This window comes from Clarias gariepinus, chromosome 1 (assembly GCF_024256425.1).
Source record: "Clarias gariepinus isolate MV-2021 ecotype Netherlands chromosome 1, CGAR_prim_01v2, whole genome shotgun sequence".
Classification (NCBI taxonomy): Eukaryota; Metazoa; Chordata; class Actinopteri; order Siluriformes; family Clariidae; genus Clarias; species Clarias gariepinus.
The window spans coordinates 25469721-25491678 of record NC_071100.1 but is presented as its reverse complement, the minus strand read 5'-3'; the positions used below and the strand labels follow the sequence as shown (position 1 = coordinate 25491678).

Here is a 21958-nt window from a genome sequence, read left to right as displayed (position 1 = left end):
TACAGAGCCGCGGCTGATGGCTTATCTATTGAGCAGAGGCCTGGAGCTCAGCAGGCTTTGAAGTGCTAAGAACCGAGGGAAATCTAAGGGGAATGACAGCGGGGGGGTTTGGGGTGTGTTCTGTGTGAGTGTGTGTGGGCGGGGGAAGGGGCGGAGGGGGGCAACCTGATGACTGTGCAGGTCTGTGTGTTTTTAGAGAGATACTACAGCTGAGCTGTTGAGCTTCTATGTGGTAATGGATCTTATAAGCCCTTACCAAAAGGTACTGTAAGTGCTCACCATTGGCTGGTGTAGACGTACTTGGGAAACGAGACCTAAGGTGACACCAACAATGTATGAAGAAGGCCTCATCGTACCTTAATTAAGAGCACAGCAATCCTCGCAGGGATGTTGTAATGGGGAGAGTTCTCTCCGATGAAGCGGACAAGGTTGAGGATACGGCCCAGCTTGTGTGCTATCTGACGAGGCTTGAGCTGGGCGAGTTCCTCACATGGCTCCCTCAGCAAGCAGAGAAATGACAGGTTAGACCGGGCCTGTAGAACGCCATCCTGCAGGAAAAAGTTAAACCGTCAGCCATTGTTTGAGTCAGTTTCAAACATCAGCAATAGCCAGAGTCAATTCAGTTCTGTTCAACGAAAAATCAGCTTAACATGGATTAATTCAATTTGATTCAATGTCACATTCGATTTGGTTCAGTTAACACTATTCACTAAGACCAGCTTGACAACACCTAAATTTACTGCACTTAGTCCTTTGCCTTATGTTACCTCCACTACACCCAGTTCAATACCTAATTTAAATTGAGTGCCACCATTCACAAGAGTATTTTGGAAACCCCCAGCTTATCTAGCGTCACAGAGCTGTGATCCAGCGTACTGCTGACTCGCTCCCTACAGCTCTAACATTAAGAGCAGCAATTACATGGGATGCCGGGTCAATCAGCTTCGAATGTCTCATTATTTCAGTCTGACAATATTGATTTTCCTTGGCCTTTGGAGAGTTTATGAAATGCCTGCACTTGCTCAAGCTCTGAGGCTCAGTGCGGCATTAAGCTGGAGGTTTAAGTCTCTAGCCTGAGGCTGCCTTTTAGTACCTGGTCTAGGACAAAGCACAACTTGTCTATTATTAATATAAGCAAAATAAATCGCAAAAAAGAGAGGGATTAAGTCATAAGAAGGCCTGAATCTGCCAATTTTTTTTGGGACATGTGACTACCATGACACAACAGTGTACGACAGAAGCATCGTTAACTGATATTAGGCTTCCATGTATTTTCGTTGTTAATTTTAAGAGCCAATAAAATAAAAGAAAGATTATCTGATGAATACCTGATTACCATTGGGTTACCTGATGCTTTGAATAGCACAGATAAAGGAGTAACCGAAAGCAACTGAGAGCTTCTGCTGGTTATTTTCAAATGCATTATGTCGTGCTGGACTTCTCTTTGGACTTTAAGTGTGTGAAAATGGATGAGCATGGTAATAAAGGTATTAATTTGTGGAAGTTTGATTTGCTATCATAACATAATTACCTCCGAATGCTGTACAAATATGTGATTCCTCCTAGATTTGGTGGCGTTTGCTAGCATTAGTGCTAGCTCATTCAGGACTTCTGTTGCAAATAATACGATGCTATGGAATACAGTATGCTGTGCTTTACGCTTCACAAAACGATGTGCAGATAACATTGACTAATACTGACATATCAACTTTCTAATTAACAGCTAGCTAACGGTTGGGAGGTTGAATACCGAATAGCGTAAAATGGAAAGATAGTATACTATGTAGTGTGATAAAATTATTGTCACACACACACACACCAAGTAGTTTACTTGTTAAGGGGTTAGCGAGAGGATTTGAGATTCAGCCTTGTGTTAGAATCTACAGTAGTTAGTGTTGTAGCTTAAAACATAGCTTGGATAGTTTAGACAGTTAGACTAAGGAGACAAATGGCGAACAGACTTTATGACGTTACATGCAAAAGGTCATTAACCTTATTTATAAAGGGAAAGATAAATGTATACAGTGTATGCAGGCTCTACATCTGTCTCACACAAGAAGAAATGGAATCTGGTACCTGGATTTCTTTGGCTAGGTTGCAGAATGGCTGTACATAAGAGGACTTAGAGAGTTGCAATATGGTTCGGATATGACAGACGCCTTGTTTCTGGAGCTGCTGGCTGATGCCAGATAGATCATCACAGCGGTTCATCCAGAAAGTGATCTCATCCATAAGACGAGAGCAGTCTCCTGCATCCACTGCCACCTGTACGTTCAGTACCTCATTTATTTGCCGTGTCCAATGGATCATCACCACTGAAAAGCACAAACCATGACGCAAAGAGGGGTTACTGCCAAACAATCTTGTGAAAGCTTATTCTTTTTCATGAACTGTGTACTTCCCATGCTTGCCCCCTTTTGGTTCTTACCCTCCAGCCTCTTGACCAGCTCATTGTCTCTGACAGCCACCTCTGGGCTGTGCTGTAGGCTTTCCAGAGGGATATAAAGCATTGTTTTCCTCACATGTCTAAACCTTGCATCTATGAAAAGCAGCAAAAAAGAAAAAAGAAAAAAATGGAATTATATGAATTAACGCCATGAAAGAAGATAAATGCATTTCATCTGAAACTACGGGGATGCCTAAACCAAAAAAAGGACTCAAATGAGCATCACAGCCCACTAATTGATGAGCGTAAAAGAGTTTATGGGCTCTAAGAGAGCGCACACCGCTCTGTGCAATAACACAGTACAATACAGCCCAATAACGCTGCACATTATCACATTACCATTCATATCTCACCTCATCATTTACCACATTACTGAGCAAATCAATTTAAGGTTACATAAGGTTTGCAGGCAGGGGAATCGTAATGATATGAAGAAATAAGATGGAAAAGGTTATATTTATTTGGGTGTCATGCATATGGTGTCACATAAGGGCTAATCATTCCTCACTTCACTTTAGTCCCTTCTTTCTTATAGTATACTCCTTATATATAATCCTTGGGCTGTCCATTACAGTAGCACCACTTTAGGACCACAAACGTACTAATCATCCAAAGACCTATTAAAGAAAGCTTCTTCTAAGAATGAAATGATATAGAAAAACATGAAAAGGGGTATGAATAAAAGAGGGGTATAAAGATCAATTAAGGAAAAGACAAAAGAGAGAGAGAGAGAGAGTGAGTGAGATGAGAAAGCATGAGATGGAGAATGGAGAAAATGAAATACAAAAGGTACTCATATACAAAGATGAAAAAGATTAAAGGAAACAAAGCTAGAATATTACTGTGACTTATGAACAGGAAAAAATAAAAAAGGGCAGGGCCGGAGGGAGACTATGACAGAATTCGATTGGAGGTTACAGAGACAACAAAGGCAAGTGAAACACAATAGGAGAAACAGCATGGAGCAGAGAGATAGGTGAATCAGTCCATTCACAGGGCGATGAAAAAGACATACACTTTATGTAGAGAGTGTGAAGAATGAATGACCATTATGACTATTAGAAGTGTGTGGTGCATATATAATCTCAATATATGCTTCCCTAAATACTCTCCAATGCAATGAATTGCTTTAGAATGAATGGTGCGACAACGTTATTTTTGGATCAGGCATGATGAGTAAAATAAATACACCTTTGGGCTTATATCGACCATATGCTTTTAAACTAAATCATTTTTACTACTGCACTTAACAACCTGAATTCATCATGAGCAGTCATCAGGAGTCCACTTTGTGACTTCATTGTTATTGCTTTACTGAGTTAAAACAAAAATCAAAGAGACTCCCTGCACAATGTTTATCCTCATGGGCTGATTTGGCTGGCTTTTTTGTTCCAAAACATTTCTGTAGCCTTGAAATGTGTTACTTGGACTGCGGGGGTATTGACTTGAGCATGATCTGCAGAAATGTGTATTTAAGGGAGAGAACGGAGATGAGGTAGAATTGTAAAAAATGATCAAAATGCTTCTCTGATTAGACAGGGTGCAGTGCAGCACTTGCTTGCTTGCCCAGGTAAGAATGGCGTCTGATTGGTGGGGCTGTGATTTGTGTTTACTCGGGCTATGTAAAAGGTGACGTGGCCGTGCTGATTGGTATGATTGGTCTGATAATTGAACCATCACATGGGACCGTGTCGGGTGATTACCTATAAATGACTGGCAGTGCAGGGAGTCTTGGCCCTGCATTCATAAAGCAGCACAGAGTAAACGAGAGCTACCTCTGGATCTATCTTGCACATAGTGATTAAGATCAACATACACAAAAGGAATCTGATTTCGGCTGCCTGAAGGTTGAAATATGATTATTAACCTCGTACCCTGGCAAGCGGGATAAGCGCGGCCCTCTGACTGCAATGTGAAGAGCAATTGCAAAGGTCCGGTAAAGTCAATGTGAGGTGAGAGAAAGATCAATGGACTGCATTCTAACTACTTACTCTTCAGGGGAAAAATAAATGAGTGCATGTTAAATGTACATGTAAAAAAAAATGTTGGCTTTTTTTTTTTTTTGTTCAGTAGAACATTTTCATCAGTGAACAAATTTTAATGCTGCACAGAAATTCAATAATCAGTATCCTCGCCTCAGCATGACAGAGTTTCCAGTTTGCACCTTTTTAAATACAATGATTAGAAGCTGCATGAAAAAAAAAAAAAAACAGACGTTTAAAACCCCTTACTAGGCTTGATATCACAAACTATCTACATATCTATGCGTATACACTCCACACACCATAAAAATAATAAAAATAAAAAAAGTTCCACATATCAGATGGCTCCTTCCCATCACATTAGCATTTTCTGGCCAGACCAAAAAGCTTTCACTGATCTTCACCACTGTGACTTGTGAGTCATGGTAAAATGCAGCACTGCTAACTGGAAATATCCTGAGAAGTACTTCCATACAGTGAGTGTTGATTCTTGTGATGTGTCATGTACCTGTGAGGAAGGTGATGAAGCGGTGCATGTGAGCTAAATAATTGTTCTTGATGCTCTCTGGCCAGTCTGTGGTGTGAGTGACCAGTGGTGCATGAATCCCGTTCATTAGCCTCAGCAGGCTCTGCAGACCCCCTCCCCGCACCGTGCCGAACTGCACACAGCTCTCGAAAGTCTCCTCCATAATCATACAGTCCTCCTTGCGTATGAAGTAGGCCAGCTGCTCCACCACCTGTGTGTGAGGGAGACAGAGATGTAGCAGAGCAAAATAAAACAGGTAATAATTCATATTTTCTAGTTCTAATGGATTACCAGAATTCTTAAAACACTAATGAGTGGCAGATTTAACAAATAAACTACCAGATGCACTGAAATGGTACAAAGTAGAAGGAATGTTGCATAGTCAACATCATGTGAAATCATTTGTCAAAAAAAGATTTTTTTTTTTTTTGGTATTCAAGTCATGAATAATTTGCAGTATCATCAGTCAGTTGTAATGTACGACCGTTATCCTGATCCAAGCCCAAATGTCACTGCATCCCAGAATAGAACCGGCAGTACCTGGCTTGGTATGGTGTACTGCACACACAGGCCAGAGAAAGGGTGGAGATAGATAACAAGAAGCTTGATTGTAGCATCTGCGATGAATTTGTCCAAGGCTCTATTGTTTTCATCTGTCCAGGAAGCCTTTGATACTCCTGTCAAGGCTACTTGACTTTTTATTAACTCCCTCTGCAAAGTACCATTGAAAAAAAAGAGAAATAATTGAGACATATTTGTACACTAAGATATATACATATATAATTAAGAAATAACATATATGGCAATCAGTTGTTATTTTAAGACCCAAAGGTCAGCTGTCCTGTAAAAGTTCTTGCAAATACAGTATTATCAAGTGCATTTGCAAAACTCATTAAACACCAAGATGAAACTGACTCTCATGAAGACCTTCCCAGAAAAGCAAGACCAGAACGTACCTCTGCTGCAGAGGAGAAGTTTATTTAGAGTCACCAGCCTCAGAAATTACCATTTTAAAGCACCATAGATTGGAGTCGTTATAAAGGCTTTACAGAACATAAGTAATAGACACATCTTAGTACCTTCTGTTCAAAGGAGATTATTGTATATAATTTGAACATCTTGAGTATTGTTTTATATTGTAGAAAAAGAAATTGACTGGTAATGTATGTGTGGGTGTATAGCCAAACACATTTAAACTTCATTTTTCACAATTCCAGCCATTTAATTATAGTAAACTTACTTTATTTTAACAATATATTAGTATAAGTATTTAGAATCTATATAAATAAAAGAAAGGTTTTGTCAGAACTTGCTCTTTCAATAATATTCTAACATTTCATATATTGGAGGACCCAAAAAAATTCTTTTGTATGTCTGTCTATCAGTCTGTCTGTCTGTCGTCTGACCATGGTGCTCATAAAAAGCAGTAATGTGAAGCGCCACTAAAACACGGGTCCCAGTGTCCAGTGTTATGTGTGAAAAAGCCCTTCTTACAACATAATTTTATCATGCAAAACTGCCTGGACAGAATTTAATTAAACTTTTGCAGTACTTAGATATCTGTCTGAAGTTTAACCTGCATCAAAAGTGAAATCACCTAATATCAATGATTACATTAAAGCTAATCAGCTTATTTTTAGCTTAACCTTTCAACTATTTCTACAAAATCTTTTCCTGTCAACATTTTTGTACTTCTACTTAACTTGGGTCAATTGTTTCGGTAGCCTTCCAGAAGCTTCTTACAATAATTTGTTAGAACTGTAACCCATTCCTCCTGACGGACCTGGTGAGTCAGATTTGTGGCCTCCTTGCTTGCGCACATTTGTCTTCCCACACATTTTCTACTAAATTGAGGTCAGGGTCACTCAAATTCCTAGACTTTATTGTCCTTAAGCCATTTTGGCACAATTTCGGCAGTATGCTTGGGGTCATTGTCCATTTGGAAGAACAATTTGAGACCAAGATTCTCAAACTTCCTGGCTAAGATGTCGTTGTCTTGAGATGTCGTTTGAGGATATCCACATAATCTTCCTTCCTGAGATGCCGTCTTTTTTGTTAAAATTTTTTGTGATGATGTCGTATTTTTTGTCCCTGCTGAAGCATAGCTTTCTTTGGCTTGCAAACCCCTTACAGTACCCCTTTTTTTTCTCCAGACAACAATGGTCATTATGGCCAAACAGTTCAATTACTGTTCCATCAGACCAAAAAGTGAAATCTTTGTCCCTGTGGCCAGCTGCAAACTGTTGTCTGGCTTTTTTTTTGGGCAGTTTTTCTGGCAGTGGCTTCTTCCATGCTGAGCAGCCTTTCAGTTTACGTCAATATAGGACTCGATATACGGTACTCGAGTACCTGTTTCTACCAGTGTCTTTACAATGTCCTTTGCTGTTATTTTGGGATTGATTTGTATCAAAGAACACGTCTCCTTTCTCCTTCCTGAAGTATGAACCAGATTTGTGGAGGGCCACAATTTCGTTTCTTGGGTCTGGGCTGATTACTTTTGATTTTCCCATGATGTCAAAGAAAGAGGCAAAAGAGTTTAAAGGCAGGCCTTAAAATAAACCCGCCGTCCAATTGACTCAAATTATGTCAATCAGAAGCATAACGACATAATTTTCTGGCGTTTTCACAGAGGTGTGTATACTGTATTTATACTTAGCTCTGTAACGGACATGTCTTTAGTAATACTGAAGAAAATACACTTTGCTGGATTTATTGACAAAAAAAAACGTGCATGTTTCCTTTAGTTTCTCGAACATGCACTGTTAAAAAAAACATAACAATAACCATAGTTCGTTTAACAGCATTGACCTTTGTCTCTGAGTGTGCAGCATTAATGAATGGCAGTGCAATATAATCCACTTCTCTCTGGTTGCTCGCTGCCACTTCTACAGGGTTTCCCAGCAGGGGCTGCAGGATCACTCCATGTAAATGCCATTGCTCTTTTACTAGCCAGAGGGCTATAATTAATTCTACTAATGTCAATGATGCCAAGGACGGCGATGCAGCAGGTTCACTGACCCATTCCCTCAGTATCACCCAATGCACTGTAGTCTTCATCTGCTACTCCTCGGGCATTCTTCAGGCGCTGTAGTAAGCAGGGGTTATTTTTCCAGTTTAAATGATAATAGGAGTATCGTGCTCATTTATGTATATAGATTATAATTCCACAATGGATTTTTCTATTTTGACTCTGACTGAGAGCAGCTGGTGGGAGAAAAGTGATATTTTCATTGGCCAACCTGTGAGCATTTGCTGAATTTGTGTAATCAATGAGGCATAGTAAATGAAGATGGTCCAGCAGAGCCTTACAGGCTACAGTGTTTACGAGGGAATGAATCAACAATTCTCTCACATCACCAGAAAGCCTTAGTAACACAAATAAAAAAAAGCACTGATTAGTATGCAAGGATGTCAGGCTTGAAAGCCTCAGGCAAGAGAAATTGTGAATTGCAGATTACAATCAGATAAGAATCGCAATGAGTGTGAGGTAATTCATCAGTGACTGTGTTTAAAAGCCTCTAATTTGGCATAAATAAGTGAATTACCAGGCCTTTGGTGTGTGCATCCTCTTCCTCCGACACTGTTAAAATAGTCTCCTCATTAAGATCCCCCACTAAAGCACACACACACACAAAACATGGAATAGGGAATGAGTCATACCGTGGCACTGCATTGTGTGATTGCATGAACAGATATGTTTAGGAAAATGAATAATGTAACAGTGTTGGACAATATAGCAAAAAGAAAAAAAATCATGCTGTAATACTTCATGAAAATCTGAAATCATATCATGATTTTTTTGGGGAAAGGCATAAAACATCAGCTCCTTTTAAAAAAAAACAGAATGAGAATATTACATTATGAGAAAAGTGGAAAAAACATATGAAGAAACATATAGATATTTAATCACTGCAGTGAGTTACAGTATATAACCCAGTGACCTGTTGAAACCCAGGATAATCTTGATTCTCTTACCTGCAGGCTGTGTGTTTGAACCATGCAGTACGGACTCGTCTGGTGCGATTGGAGAATGTCTCTTCTCTGTGCTGGAGTGGTTTGATTTGCTAGAAGTTGAGCGCGTCTCTGTGTGAGGTGTCTCTGGCTCAGCCATAGTCAGATAATGCTGTTGTAGAAGAATAAGGAATCGGAGAAAGCTTAAAATTGTACATAATTATAATAATTTGTTTCCAATTACATGTAATATTATTTCATCAGTCACACTGGCCCTATGGAAAGTTAGTATTCAATACAGTGGATGGTCTTTATTATAGCCAGTACAAAAGCTGCAGAGAGATCTGGAAGCAACTCGGTCTCGCTCGCCGCACAAAATGAGTTCGGTTATATTTGAGTAGTTGTATTTATATGAAAAACATTGTCATGTTAACCATGAAGGAAGGCCATTACCAGATTGTGGTGTTTCTTTCTTTAATTTTCTTTTTTGTACCCAGTACAAACCCTTCTAAAATACAGTCTCATGTAGAGCATTTAATAGAATAAAATATGAGATATGACAAGATATGACAAAGAAATATCAATATCTATGAAATATTCAGCTTTTCTGAGATGAATAAACTTTTTTTGTGATGTCTTTATTTTAAATTTAAAGACACACAAAATGCCTAGAAGCAGTTGATTTGATATTACCTTTATTTTATTTATTTTACAATAGATTTTTACACATTTCCCTCACCTTCACTGTTGTATTTAAATAAGTGAGTCCAAAAATTATGCACACTCTAGCTGTTAAATCTATTTTAATTAACTTTCAGAAAATACATAATTTTCTTGCCATAATCTCCTTGCTTTTCAATACACTTTGTCCATCTGTCAACAAGCTTTTGTATTCCCTTATTTAAAAAAAAAAAAATGGTCCAAACTGCAAGCCTTGAATGCACTGCGGTCCTCACTTCTTCATCAGAATCTTCATCCTTAAAGGGCTGCACTTAGGGGGCCAAATAGGTGAAAGTCAGGTGGTGCAAGATCATGACTATAGAGAGGATGCTTTAACACCACAAAACTACATTTCTTAAAGTGTCGATAGTGTGAGCAAAAGTGTGCGGAAGTGCATCGTCATGCAAGATTACAACGCCCTTGAAAAGCAGTCCTTTGTCTTCAGTCCGAAGTTTAGCCCTCAGCTCTTTAATAAGCATCTCACTGTAACAAGGACTGTTGACTGTTGAACCTTTTACCTAATAATGCTCCAATTGAAAATCCCAGAAAACTATAAGCATCAATTTTCCAGCTAATGGTCGACTTTTTAACTTTTCAAGAACTGATTGAGGACGTTTCCATACTCTGCCTTTTACTCTCATGCTCGTAGTGATGAATCAACTAATGTAATAATTCTCCATAAGAAACTTTCACCTTCCTTAGAGTATCGGTCCAAATTTTGTTTGCAGATATCTAAACGCTTCTGTCTATGTTCTTGCATGAGTTGTTTCAGCACACCAGGTTACAAGTGGGCATACTGTAGCACTGAAGACAAGTTTTAATATAACCGGATTGTGGATCATTTTTTACTTACCCTCGTAATTAATATTACATGCAGACGTATGCTAGTTTTTCATTGCTGGGAGTTTGTTATTAAACCTATACTATGGGCAGCACGGTGGTGTAGTGGTTAGCACTGACGCCTTGCACCTCCAGGGTCCGGGATCGATTCCCATCTCTGTGTGCATGGAGTTTGCTTGTTCTTCCCGTGCTTGTTGGGTTTCCTTCAAGAACTCCAGTTGCCTTCCACGGTCAAAAGACATGCAGTTTAGGCTAACTGGCGTTCCCAAATTGCTCATAGTCTCCTGGGATCGATTTCAAGACCGTCTTTATACTGCAATAAACGGTATAGGCGATGAGTGTGTGAGAGAGTATATACTATATTATGATACACACCATGTATTGTAAAAGAATGATTTAAAATCATAATATGATGTTTTTGCCTTAGTGCACACTCTTAGTTTTATTCTAAACAATGATTCCTTGAACGCCCTGAACACGAAAAGAGTCTCAACAGGGATTTTTCCTCATTAAGTGCCGAATTGATTTTATGGATTTACTTCATCACTGGGACTTCATTTGGACTACACAGTTCTCTTCATCATATAATTGAACTAAAACTCACACCAGGGTGGTTAACTATCTGCATTTTTCCTTCTTATTCCGGTCATCTTGGACTAGCAAGACAGAAAAAGATATTATAGCCAAACAACAAGGAAGCCTGCTTAAGCGCGGGATTGAGGCTTTCTCTCTGAGACCACTGTGCAGAATTCTTACATAACTACCAAAAGTACAAACCCAACAGTGAGTGTGAATAGAGAATATGTCACAGCTGTGTATAAATAACTATGTCACACGATCTGCCCTGCCCCTATTTCTACCTTCACTTGTCAACACTAGTAGCATCATTTTGATTATTGAGGCTTTGATTCAGTTTGCCAGTTGTCACATTTTTTGAAAACGGTGTGTAATAAAGCAGACAAGTTATTGCACTCAAAGCTCAAGGTAGAGAAAGAGACAGAGACTGTAATGAAAAAAACATTTACTATAAGTCTATAAGCTGCTGGAGGCAGAAAGTCAAACTCCCCTTAGATCAGAATTGAGAGGCGGAGAAGCTGACATTGATCAATAACATTAATATGAGCCTGTGCTGCTCATAGTCTCGGGCTGAGATGAGGCAAGTACCCGAGTGACAAAACCCGACGTTGTTGACAGTGGAGGATTATTGTAGACAAAGTATTGCCAATATTAAGCCACAAAGGCTTTGAAATGCAACGCTTTTGAATTTTAGCAGTAACTTTATATTGCTCTCACTACATCATTTTAATTGACTGATCAATGCAACAGCAGAGTCAGAGCGAGTCTCAGCAATCAGGTAATAAAATGCAAGAGAATTCTGTAAATCACTTCGACTCCTGCTGGCTGATGATATCTGCTTAGGTAGCTAAACACTAATGTTCTCATGTGGAACAACCGTATTTGCCAGGAACATTCATGTAAGCCACTGTTTGTCGATCTGTTTGGAGCTGTGAAAAAACCCTGAAATGATCATGTATATTTACCTCAGGATTGTGAAACACGTGTATTTAGGGTTGTTATAAATGATCAGAAAATTATTCAAATTTCAGGCTAAATACCATACGCACCGCATCGCATCGTCAATGCAAGCTGATTGCTTTGACCTTTACTACGATCGCTTGTTGTAGGATTGTGCCAGCGCACGTTGGGATCAACTTCATGTGGGCTAAGGGGTAAATTGTGTATGTTTCAGTGGAGAAAATGGTTGATTTCACTTCATATCAGCACAAACAACTAAATGCAAGGACTGTACATACTGTAGGCGCATAGTATAGGTTATAGACTTGTGCCTACATCCTTTCATGGAATAATTGACACACTGCCCAAAAAACCTAAGAGCCTTTGATTGGATAATTACTTTTAACTCTAACAGATGCAGCGAGCAGCTTCTCATTTCCTAAACGACCTTGTTGGAAAACCCACAATCACGGAAAAGTATTGTGTTTCAAAAGAGACAAATTATTAGCCTGCATCGAACAAAGACAGCAACTTAAGATGTTACTGGAATTACTAGAATTGGGTTAAGAACAGTTCAACACCTGGAAGGATAGTGCTGTTGTGTCAACACTGCAGAAGAAATGTGGACATGGAAAAAAAAATCATAACTGACCTTGATCAGAGTTTACTTAAACACCATGATATGGTTAAAACATCTCCAGTAGAAATCAGAGCTTTGTTTAATGATGGAATTAAAGAACCTTTACTGTACAAACACACAATGTAACCAGAACTCACAGGATTGCGGCTGAGCAGCTGTGCGGCCAAAAAAAAAACACTTGTTAAAAATAAAAGGTTTCAGTTTGCTAGGGAGCATAAAAATTGGACTTGGAAAAAGGTCATGTGGTCCCATGAGACCAGATTGCCCCTATTCCAGAGCGACGGGTGCATCAGGGTAAGAATGGAAGCGCATTAAAATAATGCGCCGATCATGCATATTGTCCACTGTACAGGCCTCTGGAGGGAGTGTTATGATCTGGGGGTTGGTTCAATTGGTCAGGTCTAGACTCAGCTGATGGCCTGCATCTAATGAATGACCAGACTACCACATCTATGCATTTTTTGTTCCCTAAAACATAGACTTATTCCAGGAATCAAATTGTGAAAGAGCTTTTTAGAGGAATCATTTTCACACATGAACTGATCACCACAAAGTTCTGACCTTTCTGACCGTTCAAAGTCTTTGGTATGTAGTGGAGAAGACTTCACAGAGCGGTTTGACTCTGCCGTCAAGATCTTAGCCGGACAGTTAATGCATCTCTGGAGAGAAAAAAATGCTGCACTATTGTATAAGCTGCTAAAACAGTACCAAAGGAATTAAGACCATAATCAAAGTAAATAAATATAAATATATAAGAGTGTGTGACTATTTTTTTTGGGCCAGTCAGTGTATGTAGGCCGTCCCTATTGTAGATCAATACTGTACTTTACCTAAAGTCAAAAAGTCCTCTTGAACACCATCTAGACCAATGTTTTATTCGGTTGATTTGGTTGGAAAACAACTCCAACAGGATATGACAGCCTGTTTACCAGCTTGCCTCTTTGCATTGTATACATATTACCTGAGGTTATTTCTTTAGGTCATTTTACAGGAGAAACAGACGGCATTCGTGAAAAAAAAAATATGAATAAATAAAATACTGACATAAGAGATTATTGCGTGCCGAAAATCACAGAAGGCCTGTTCAGACTTGATTTTAATGTCTGTCATGTGTTTGCACGTGTATCACGCATCTCCACTGACCACTAGCTTTCACATTTTTATCAGTGGAAGAGTTGTCAAATCTGACAAAAGAAACCAGATGTTACTTTAAACCCAAATTCAAGGCCAATAACATACGAAAACTCAACCAGAGTGTTTACATTCAGCCATTGGATTGCAATTCCTAATTAAATGTCTGGACTGCAGACTAGTCGATAAAAGCTATACTCATACTGTCATCTTGCATTTTGAGGAGGATTTCGTCTGCTTTGAAAATCACACAAACATAAAGAAAGATTTATTTGCTTTTGCTTTCTGACCATTTGTGCTTTCATTGGCTTTAATATAGCAGTTCTGTCTAAATACATACAGTTTCTAATGCTTCCTGACAAACTTAAATAAAAAGGACAAATCTGCCCCCTTTCACACATTATACACTATTTACAATGTTATGGTAAAATCACAATTTTAACTACTGGTTAGTCCCGAACATTTGAGTTACGAATTTTCGCAGGCATAAATGGAACGCAGTTCTACGAAAATCGCAGAAGTAGATCACGTGTATCAATCAAAATGATAATATTGTTCCTGATGAGCGTAAGTGAATGTACTGTATAAAATGTCCAAAGTATATTGTACGAGTGCGTATGGGGTTGTGGAAGAGATGGGTCGGCCTCACCGGTTGCAATGAATCAGTCCGTGAGCACGATGATAGAAAATGCCTGTCCTGTAAAGCTGTCCCAAGGGTAAATAATTCTAATTTTAAAAAATCCTCAACAAAACAGAATTAAAAGTCCAATACAATGGAAAACAGCTCTGAGACAAGATGGCATCCGGGATCACCTTACAATTCAAAGGCACAGAGACAACACTGTTACATTTGACATGTGAGATTCATACCAATTCAATGGATTGGTAGGCTTTTATTAAATTGTATAATCGTGTCAAAGGCGTATAAGACTTACTTCGTTAATCTGACTTACAACATGCTCCTGGATGGAACCTGCTCGTAAGTGTGAGACTACCTGTATTAATAACGTCATGCAATGTTTCTCAATAGAGCATAAACACAGAGTTTAACAATGTATTTTTGCTCTATTGAGGCACATTGCAAGATGTTAGTAGTAGCATTATGCAATCACATACGGTATAGTACACATCACATATTTCATTTAAATCTAAATTTTAAAAAACATAATGTAGTTGATTGTTAATTAATGTCCTAACAACAACAGAAAAAAACCCTGGAGGTGAGACACACAGTGACTCATTGATGTTTATACAACAAATTGACCACGTGCATCCAAAAAGCCTTGTGAGTGATCAGATCCCAAGACCCTGTCCACTCCTGAATTGAATGCGGTCCAATCACTCGACACTGTTGTAATACCAGGTGTGAATGCAGTAGGAAGTTTCTATTATCATTATCAAATCACACATTATTTATCATTTAGTTGGTACAATATGAATCTGGCGACTATAAACCGTAGCACGTTACCAGAAGTACAAATTGTGGACACCTGAGAAATCACCCCCATATGTGCATTTAAAATTATCCAACTACAATTCAGTCTCCCATTTGCTGTTTTAGTACACAACAGTTAGTTCCGGTCCACTAGTTTGATTGGACAAGCGGCGTTCCAAGAGTGTTTATATTTAGTATAACTGCACTGTCAGTCCCCAGTTTCACTGGTTGTATCACTCCACTTGTCTGTGTTCACCACATAACAGGTCTGTTCTATCAACAGTCTCACTGAAATGCACTGAAATGTGAAACTCATCAGATCATGATGAAAAGACTTCTTCTTTTTTTCTTTCTACCAGAAGCACCTTGAACAGGAATGTACCAACCCGATGTGTGTTAGATAACCAGTGAGCCGGTGGGCTCAGTGAATGTGGCTTCGTCAGGATCTAATGTCATTCGAAGAACAAAAAGATCAAAATCACTCGGCCGTATTGCTTTTAAAATGTCAGCTCCTTAATATCATTTTTATTTATTAAATTGTCGTATAAAAGCAATATCAGTAATTCAGCTATTCAGGGTGTGATATTGTTTAAATAAACTGTTCTGGCAAGGATTTTAATTCAATTTTTGGAGCATGTTTGTGAGCATTAGTGAGGAGGTCAGGCATTGATGTTGGGGCAAGAAGGCCTGGGATGAATCTCTTATGACAGAGACAGAGATCCGTGTCTTTATCAAATGCTTTCCTTTTGTTTTTGGAGTCAGAGCGAATGAATTCAAATGATCTCTAAACAAACATTATAATATTTTTTTCTCACAATAATTTTCTTTTTTTCTCACAAGGTGTGTCTTCATGTGTGTCATCCTGGCTGTCATATACAGGTATACTGTATATAGCGAAATAGTGTCCGTCTGTGTGCCATCCAGCACATTGGGGGATTTGTGGCCCACAAATAGATGGGTCAGGTGTCCATCCATACTGTATACCTTATTAATGCCTTATTAAAACCTGGAAGAACAGTGGTAAGGCTTTATCTTCAAGGAGGTAGGAGAAATATAATCGGAAAAAAATGATCATGACCGGACATTGCTTACGCATTTGGCAAAATCAAAACTCATACTGTAGATATGTTTAATAGTAAAAGTAACAGCATTTCAGCACACAAAAACTCTAGGGATTGGGAACAAACTGCTGTGTAGTCTTTAAAAAAAAAAAACACTTATCAATGAGGATTACTAGAGAGCATAAAAAATGGTCTTTGAAGCATTGGGAAAAGGTCATGTGGTGTGATAAGTCCAGATTTACCCTGTTTGAGAGTGATGGGTGCATCAGGGTGAGAAGACAGTCTGATGAAGTGGTGCACCCCACTGTACCAGCATGCGGAGGCAGTGTTGCTTCTGTTGGTCAGGTCTAGGCTCAACAACAGATACTGAAGCAAGATACTGAATTATTATTTTTCTCTTGAATTAATGAATTATTTCTTCCCTGATCGCATCGCCATATTCCAAGATTACGATGCCGGGATTCATCAGGTTCAAACTGATCAGGGAGTATGTGAGATCAGTTTCACATATGGATTGGCCAACATAGACCAGACCAGACCTTAATTATTCTATTGAGAATCTTTGGGACGTGCTGGAGAAGACTTTACGCAGTGCTCCGCCTCTCCCTTCATCAATACATGATCTTGAAGAAAAATCCCTGCGACTGTTGTGACATTAAATAAGCTTATCGAAGTGATGCCACAGAGAATGCGTGCTCTTAAAAGCAAAACGCCTTTCAATGAAATATTAGAGTATGGTGTGTGTGTGTGTGGTTCGAAGAAATGAAATTTTATAGCACATACTTAAATAATGTGTTTGATGGAAGGGGATCATGGGATTTATTTCAGAGTGGATGGACATCAGGTATAATAACTCAATCAAGTTACCATAACTTAATCATGTAAATGTTGTAAGTAAAAACTTTAAACAGTAGACTTCTCACGAGTCAGATGTAAACCGGTGTAAATGTCCGAAGCTGTAACTGGTCGTGCAACACATAAATAAAGATTAAACGCGTAGCAACTAATGCTAGTCAATGAAATGAAGCTAACGCGCATACTGTAGCATTACACTCTGCGCCAAGTGTCTTACCTTAGAGTGTCTAATGAGAAACTCCTGGTTCCTCCTTCACCTGCAGCAGGCGATACAGTACAGTACAGTACAACAACCTCCGCTTATTAAATATCGAAGAAAGCGCAGAGGTGATAAGTTAAAGAGTTTTTCAGCGGATAGCGCTAACTGCTCCAAAGTTGGTGCGCGTGGACACGTTGCTATGGAAACGCCTCACCCGGGCTCAGAGGGACGGTTGTCATTGGACACCGTTTATTATGGGTGCGCAGAGTGTGAGGGCGAGACGGAGGAGCTCGTGACTGTATGATCAAACCGACATGTTGAACCAAATTCAAAGATTATTATTATTATTATCATTATTATTATCATTATTATTATTATTTGGTAACATAGAAATTCATTACGATTTTATTAACTCCATCTGTCTGCCTTAGCCCTACACTTGAAAATCAGACAATTAATTAAAAAGAATGTTATAGTACTTCAGTAAGATTATTCAGTAATATTATTATAAATGCTAGAAACTGTTTAAATCAGATCATTTAAACTGACACATACCAGAGCCAATGTATTATTATTATTATTATTATTATTATATTTTTTTTATCTAACTACAGTACCAGTGAAAAGTTTAGACACAAGGTTCTACATTCTACAATAATTCAAGATATTTTTTTTTTCAAAAATGATCTTCTTCTTTGTGGGGTCGCCACAGCGAATCATCTGCCTCCATCTAACCCTATCCTTTGCATCCTCTTCTCTCACACTAACTAACTTCATGTCCTCTCTCACTGCATCCATAAATCTCCTCTTTGGTCTTCCTCTAGACCTCCTGCCTGGCAGTTCCAACCTCAGCATCCTTCTACCGATATATTCACCATCTCTTCTCTGAACATGCCCAAACCACCTCAATCTGGCCTCTCTGACTTTATCTCCAAAACATCTAACGTGGGTTGTCCCTCTGATGAACTCATTTTTGATCCTATCCATCCTTGTCACTCCCAAGGAGAACCTCAACATCTTCAGCTCTGCTACCTCTAGCTCTGCCTCCTGTCTTTTCTCCAGTTTTCTTCATCATACTCTAAAATGCTACATATCACATTTAATTTAGTAAATAAGTCCATCAAGTACAGCAACAGTCATTTGTTATTTTCAGAAACGAAAGTCAGCTGTTCTATAATAGTTCTTGCAAGAACAATATTGTCAAGTGCATTTGCAAAACTCATCAAGCTCCATAATGAAGCTGTCTCTCATGAAGATCATCCCAGGAAAGCAAGACCAGGACTTTCCTCTGCTACAGAGGAGACGTTGATTTAGAATCACCAGCCTCAGAAATCACCAACTAACAAACAGCACGTCAGATTACAGCCGTTATAAAGGCTTTACAGAGCATAAGTAGCAGACACATCTCAGTACCTCTCAATCGAATCGAAATTATTGCATATTTTGGACGCCTTCAGCATTGTTTTACAATGTAGAAAGAAATAAAAATCCAAAAAAGACCATGAAGGGTAGAAGGTTTGTCCAAACTTTTGACTGGTAGTCTCTAACTCTTAAACCGACACCATTAGTTTATAAAATGTGGGGAAACTGGAGTACCTGAAGGAAACTCACCAAGTACAGGTACAGGTAGCGCATGAAAACTCCACACGCACATACTGGAAGCAAGATTTAAACCTCCATTCTAGGAGGTATGAGGGGATGGTGCTAACCACTAAGCCACCATGCCACCCCATGGGAAAGATGTAGAACATATTAATAAATAAATAAATAAATACATAAATGCATAAATATATAATAATTTAAACCATGACACCAGGACAAGTGTTTTTTGTCCCCTGTAAAATCTGTTATGAAAACCAAAGTCTAGCCTGCTTAAGCATTTATAGTGACATCTTGTTAATTATTTTATAGGCAATCCCTCAACAATACTTCACCCTGTCAACATCTCAGTCTGAAATCTTTAAGCATTCAGCACAGCCTGATAATTCTCCTATGTGCAAAAAAAAAAAAACTGCTCACAGCACAATGTGAAACCAGAGTAAATACCGTATCTGCAGCACTTTGCCAACATGAAGAAATGTATTACAGGTGAAAGAAATAAAGCTGAACACAAGATTAGTGACAATTCTCCTGGACAGGCTGTAAGTTCTGAAATGTTTGAATTGCTGAATCAATCCTTTTAATACAAAGGAACAGGACAGCTGTTGCACCTGTGAACATTGTCATAAATCAGAATGATGGGAAGAGTGTGTGTTTATAATGTTATAATTCTGCCTTCAAGCAGCTGAATGTTCAAGTGTGTTTGCAAGTGATGTCTTGAGGGTCCTTGCTAATAGTCACACTAAATTCTGTGGTAGAGCTTAGTGTAAGTAGGTGGAAACAGGGGGGAAGACTCAAAGAATAATAATAAGAAGAAGAACATGAGGAAGAAGAATAAAATAGTTCCACACCAGTTTTATCCTGTATACAGAGTCAGGGTTCAGGGTTCTTAGTGCACAAGGCACGGTACACCCAAGACAGGGTGAGAATCCATCGCAGGGCGCACACACATACACACACTCATTCACACACTACAGGCAATTTGAGGACACCAGTTAGCCTAAATTGCATGACTTTGGACTGTTTAAGGAAACCAGAGTACCTGGATGAAAGCCACCAAGCACGAGGAGAACATGAAAACTCCAAGCACACAAACCCCAAGGCAGGAATTGAACATGAACCCTGGATGTGCAAGGCGACAGTGCTAACCACTAAGCCACTCTGCCGCCTGGGCAATTATTTAACATTTTTAATTAGTGAAACATGCAAAAGCATTTCAAGATTCATTTATCATCACCTGCACTATCCTGCAAACAAATCATGCAAATAGTAATCTCAAGGTTAATAAACACATATCTGACATTAGACAATTAGCTGCTTGACCAAATCCTTGACCAAGCATATGTGTAAAATACTCCTAATCTGGTGAGGAGACTCCTGACCTTCTTCTGTATTGCTGAGAAACCCCTTTTCCTTCCCTGGTATGACAAAGCTGCAGGTTAATGTACGGTAAGGCAATCAGGTTTGTTGGATTACTGTTTCAACAGTTTCAGTAAACAGTGTTAGGTTTTATCCCTTACATACAGTGCTGTACAAAAGTCTTGAGCCACCCCTCATTTTTCTAATATTTTTGCTTCCAAGGAGACACACTTGCTTGCATTTTAATGTAGTCTTGGGGAATAGTTCTCCAGTCTTCCTGAAGGACTTTTTTGTCTCTCATTTTCAGTCCAGTCTCTGTGCCTGACCAATTTTAAAGCAATGTTTTTGTTTGCTAAGCCACACAGTGACCTATGAATCATTCAAGCACAAAACCAATCGAACATAAGGCATGTACCAGTAAGAAACAGGTGCAGATGATGACAGATGATCAGGCCGGTGATTAGTACAGTATACTGCTGTTTAAGATGTGGCTGGAACAGATGAGAGGGGAAATGAGGTTGCTGCTGAGGTTGTAGCATAAACAATCAAATTTTAAATTGCATCTTTAGGCACTTGACACAAAACATTTCTTAATCTTAAAATCCATTATTTAATTGATTTTAATATGAAGACATGGGGGGGGGGTCAATACTTGTGTACAATACTGTGTACTGTAAATAAGCCTATATTGACCGACTATTAGACATCATTAGTGACTTTAGACTTCAGGGTTCTGTTTTTATTGTAGGCTTAATTGGGAATTCAGAAAGCATCTATACACACACACTATAGCTTCAACAGATACGTTTAGTTGGAGATGACTTGGAGGAAGGAGAAGAGCCGTCATCGTTTTCATTGCAGGGACAATTTGATATGCAGCAGTGGGCTCTAAAAATGACAAACTGCTTCAAAGACTATGAAATTATTTTCCCATCCTGACTTAATGCAACTCCCTGGGCAAAGCAGGGATTTTTTGTCATTATAAGAAATACTTAAACACAATACAGATCTTAGTGTATTGCATTGTTCATTTTAAGTAAACTACATATGGAAGTGCTTTAGGAAAGTGGTTAGTTTAGCAAATAGCATTTTACCTGCAGGTAAAAAAAAAAAAAAGGTTAAAAGGTTTTTTTTTTTAACCAAATCTCTCTCTCTCTCTCTCTTTCCGTGTGTGTGAGTGTGTAGCTATAATTGAGGAAGATTCATGCATAAAGGGGTGGTGGCTGAGTGTGTGAGTGACATTATCTGAGACTACTCTACCCACTCCATCTTTAAGGCTTAGAAGATTTAATGTTTAATCTCTCCTTCTTTAAATAAAAGATTTTAGAGCAGGGTCGTGAACTTCTGCTCTCAGAGAGGCCAGCTCTCAGGAGTTGTGCTCTGCAAAAAAAAAAAAAAAAGATGACAAATTGCATCCGGTGTGCCACTGCAGTGGTACTTAGACTAGAAATGTGAAGGAGAGCTAGAGAGAATATTCTCAAGGGTCAGCTGTCTGCTACACTTCTACCACTTGCACTTTGTTTTTAAAAAGCTGGGGATAGAGTAGTGGTTAAAATGACAGACTGAAATGGTGAAACATGGAAATACGCATGTGGCATGCTTGTGTTGTTGGAAATTATACGATAAAGGATTGAACTAAAACTGTCTTTCCATCCATGTTCTCTAGGATTACTAGAGTGGACTGCCATAGTTTCACCAT

The 21958-nt window shown here is 38.9% G+C and overlaps 1 protein-coding gene across 1 annotated transcript in view; it reads right to left on the bottom strand.

The window, feature by feature from the left end:
* Positions 1–9065, bottom strand: part of dnah2 (dynein, axonemal, heavy chain 2) — a 153301-nt gene extending 144236 nt beyond the window's left edge. The window contains exons 1-7 of the mRNA XM_053485050.1: positions 8930–9065; positions 8500–8567; positions 5495–5665; positions 4937–5165; positions 2429–2539; positions 2077–2315; positions 357–548 (exon numbers count right to left, since the gene is read on the bottom strand). Coding sequence (XP_053341025.1) covers positions 357–548; positions 2077–2315; positions 2429–2539; positions 4937–5165; positions 5495–5665; positions 8500–8567; positions 8930–9065 — 1146 coding nt within the window. The remainder of the gene's footprint in view (positions 1–356; positions 549–2076; positions 2316–2428; positions 2540–4936; positions 5166–5494; positions 5666–8499; positions 8568–8929) is intronic.
* Between the last annotated feature and the right edge of the window lie 12893 nt (positions 9066–21958).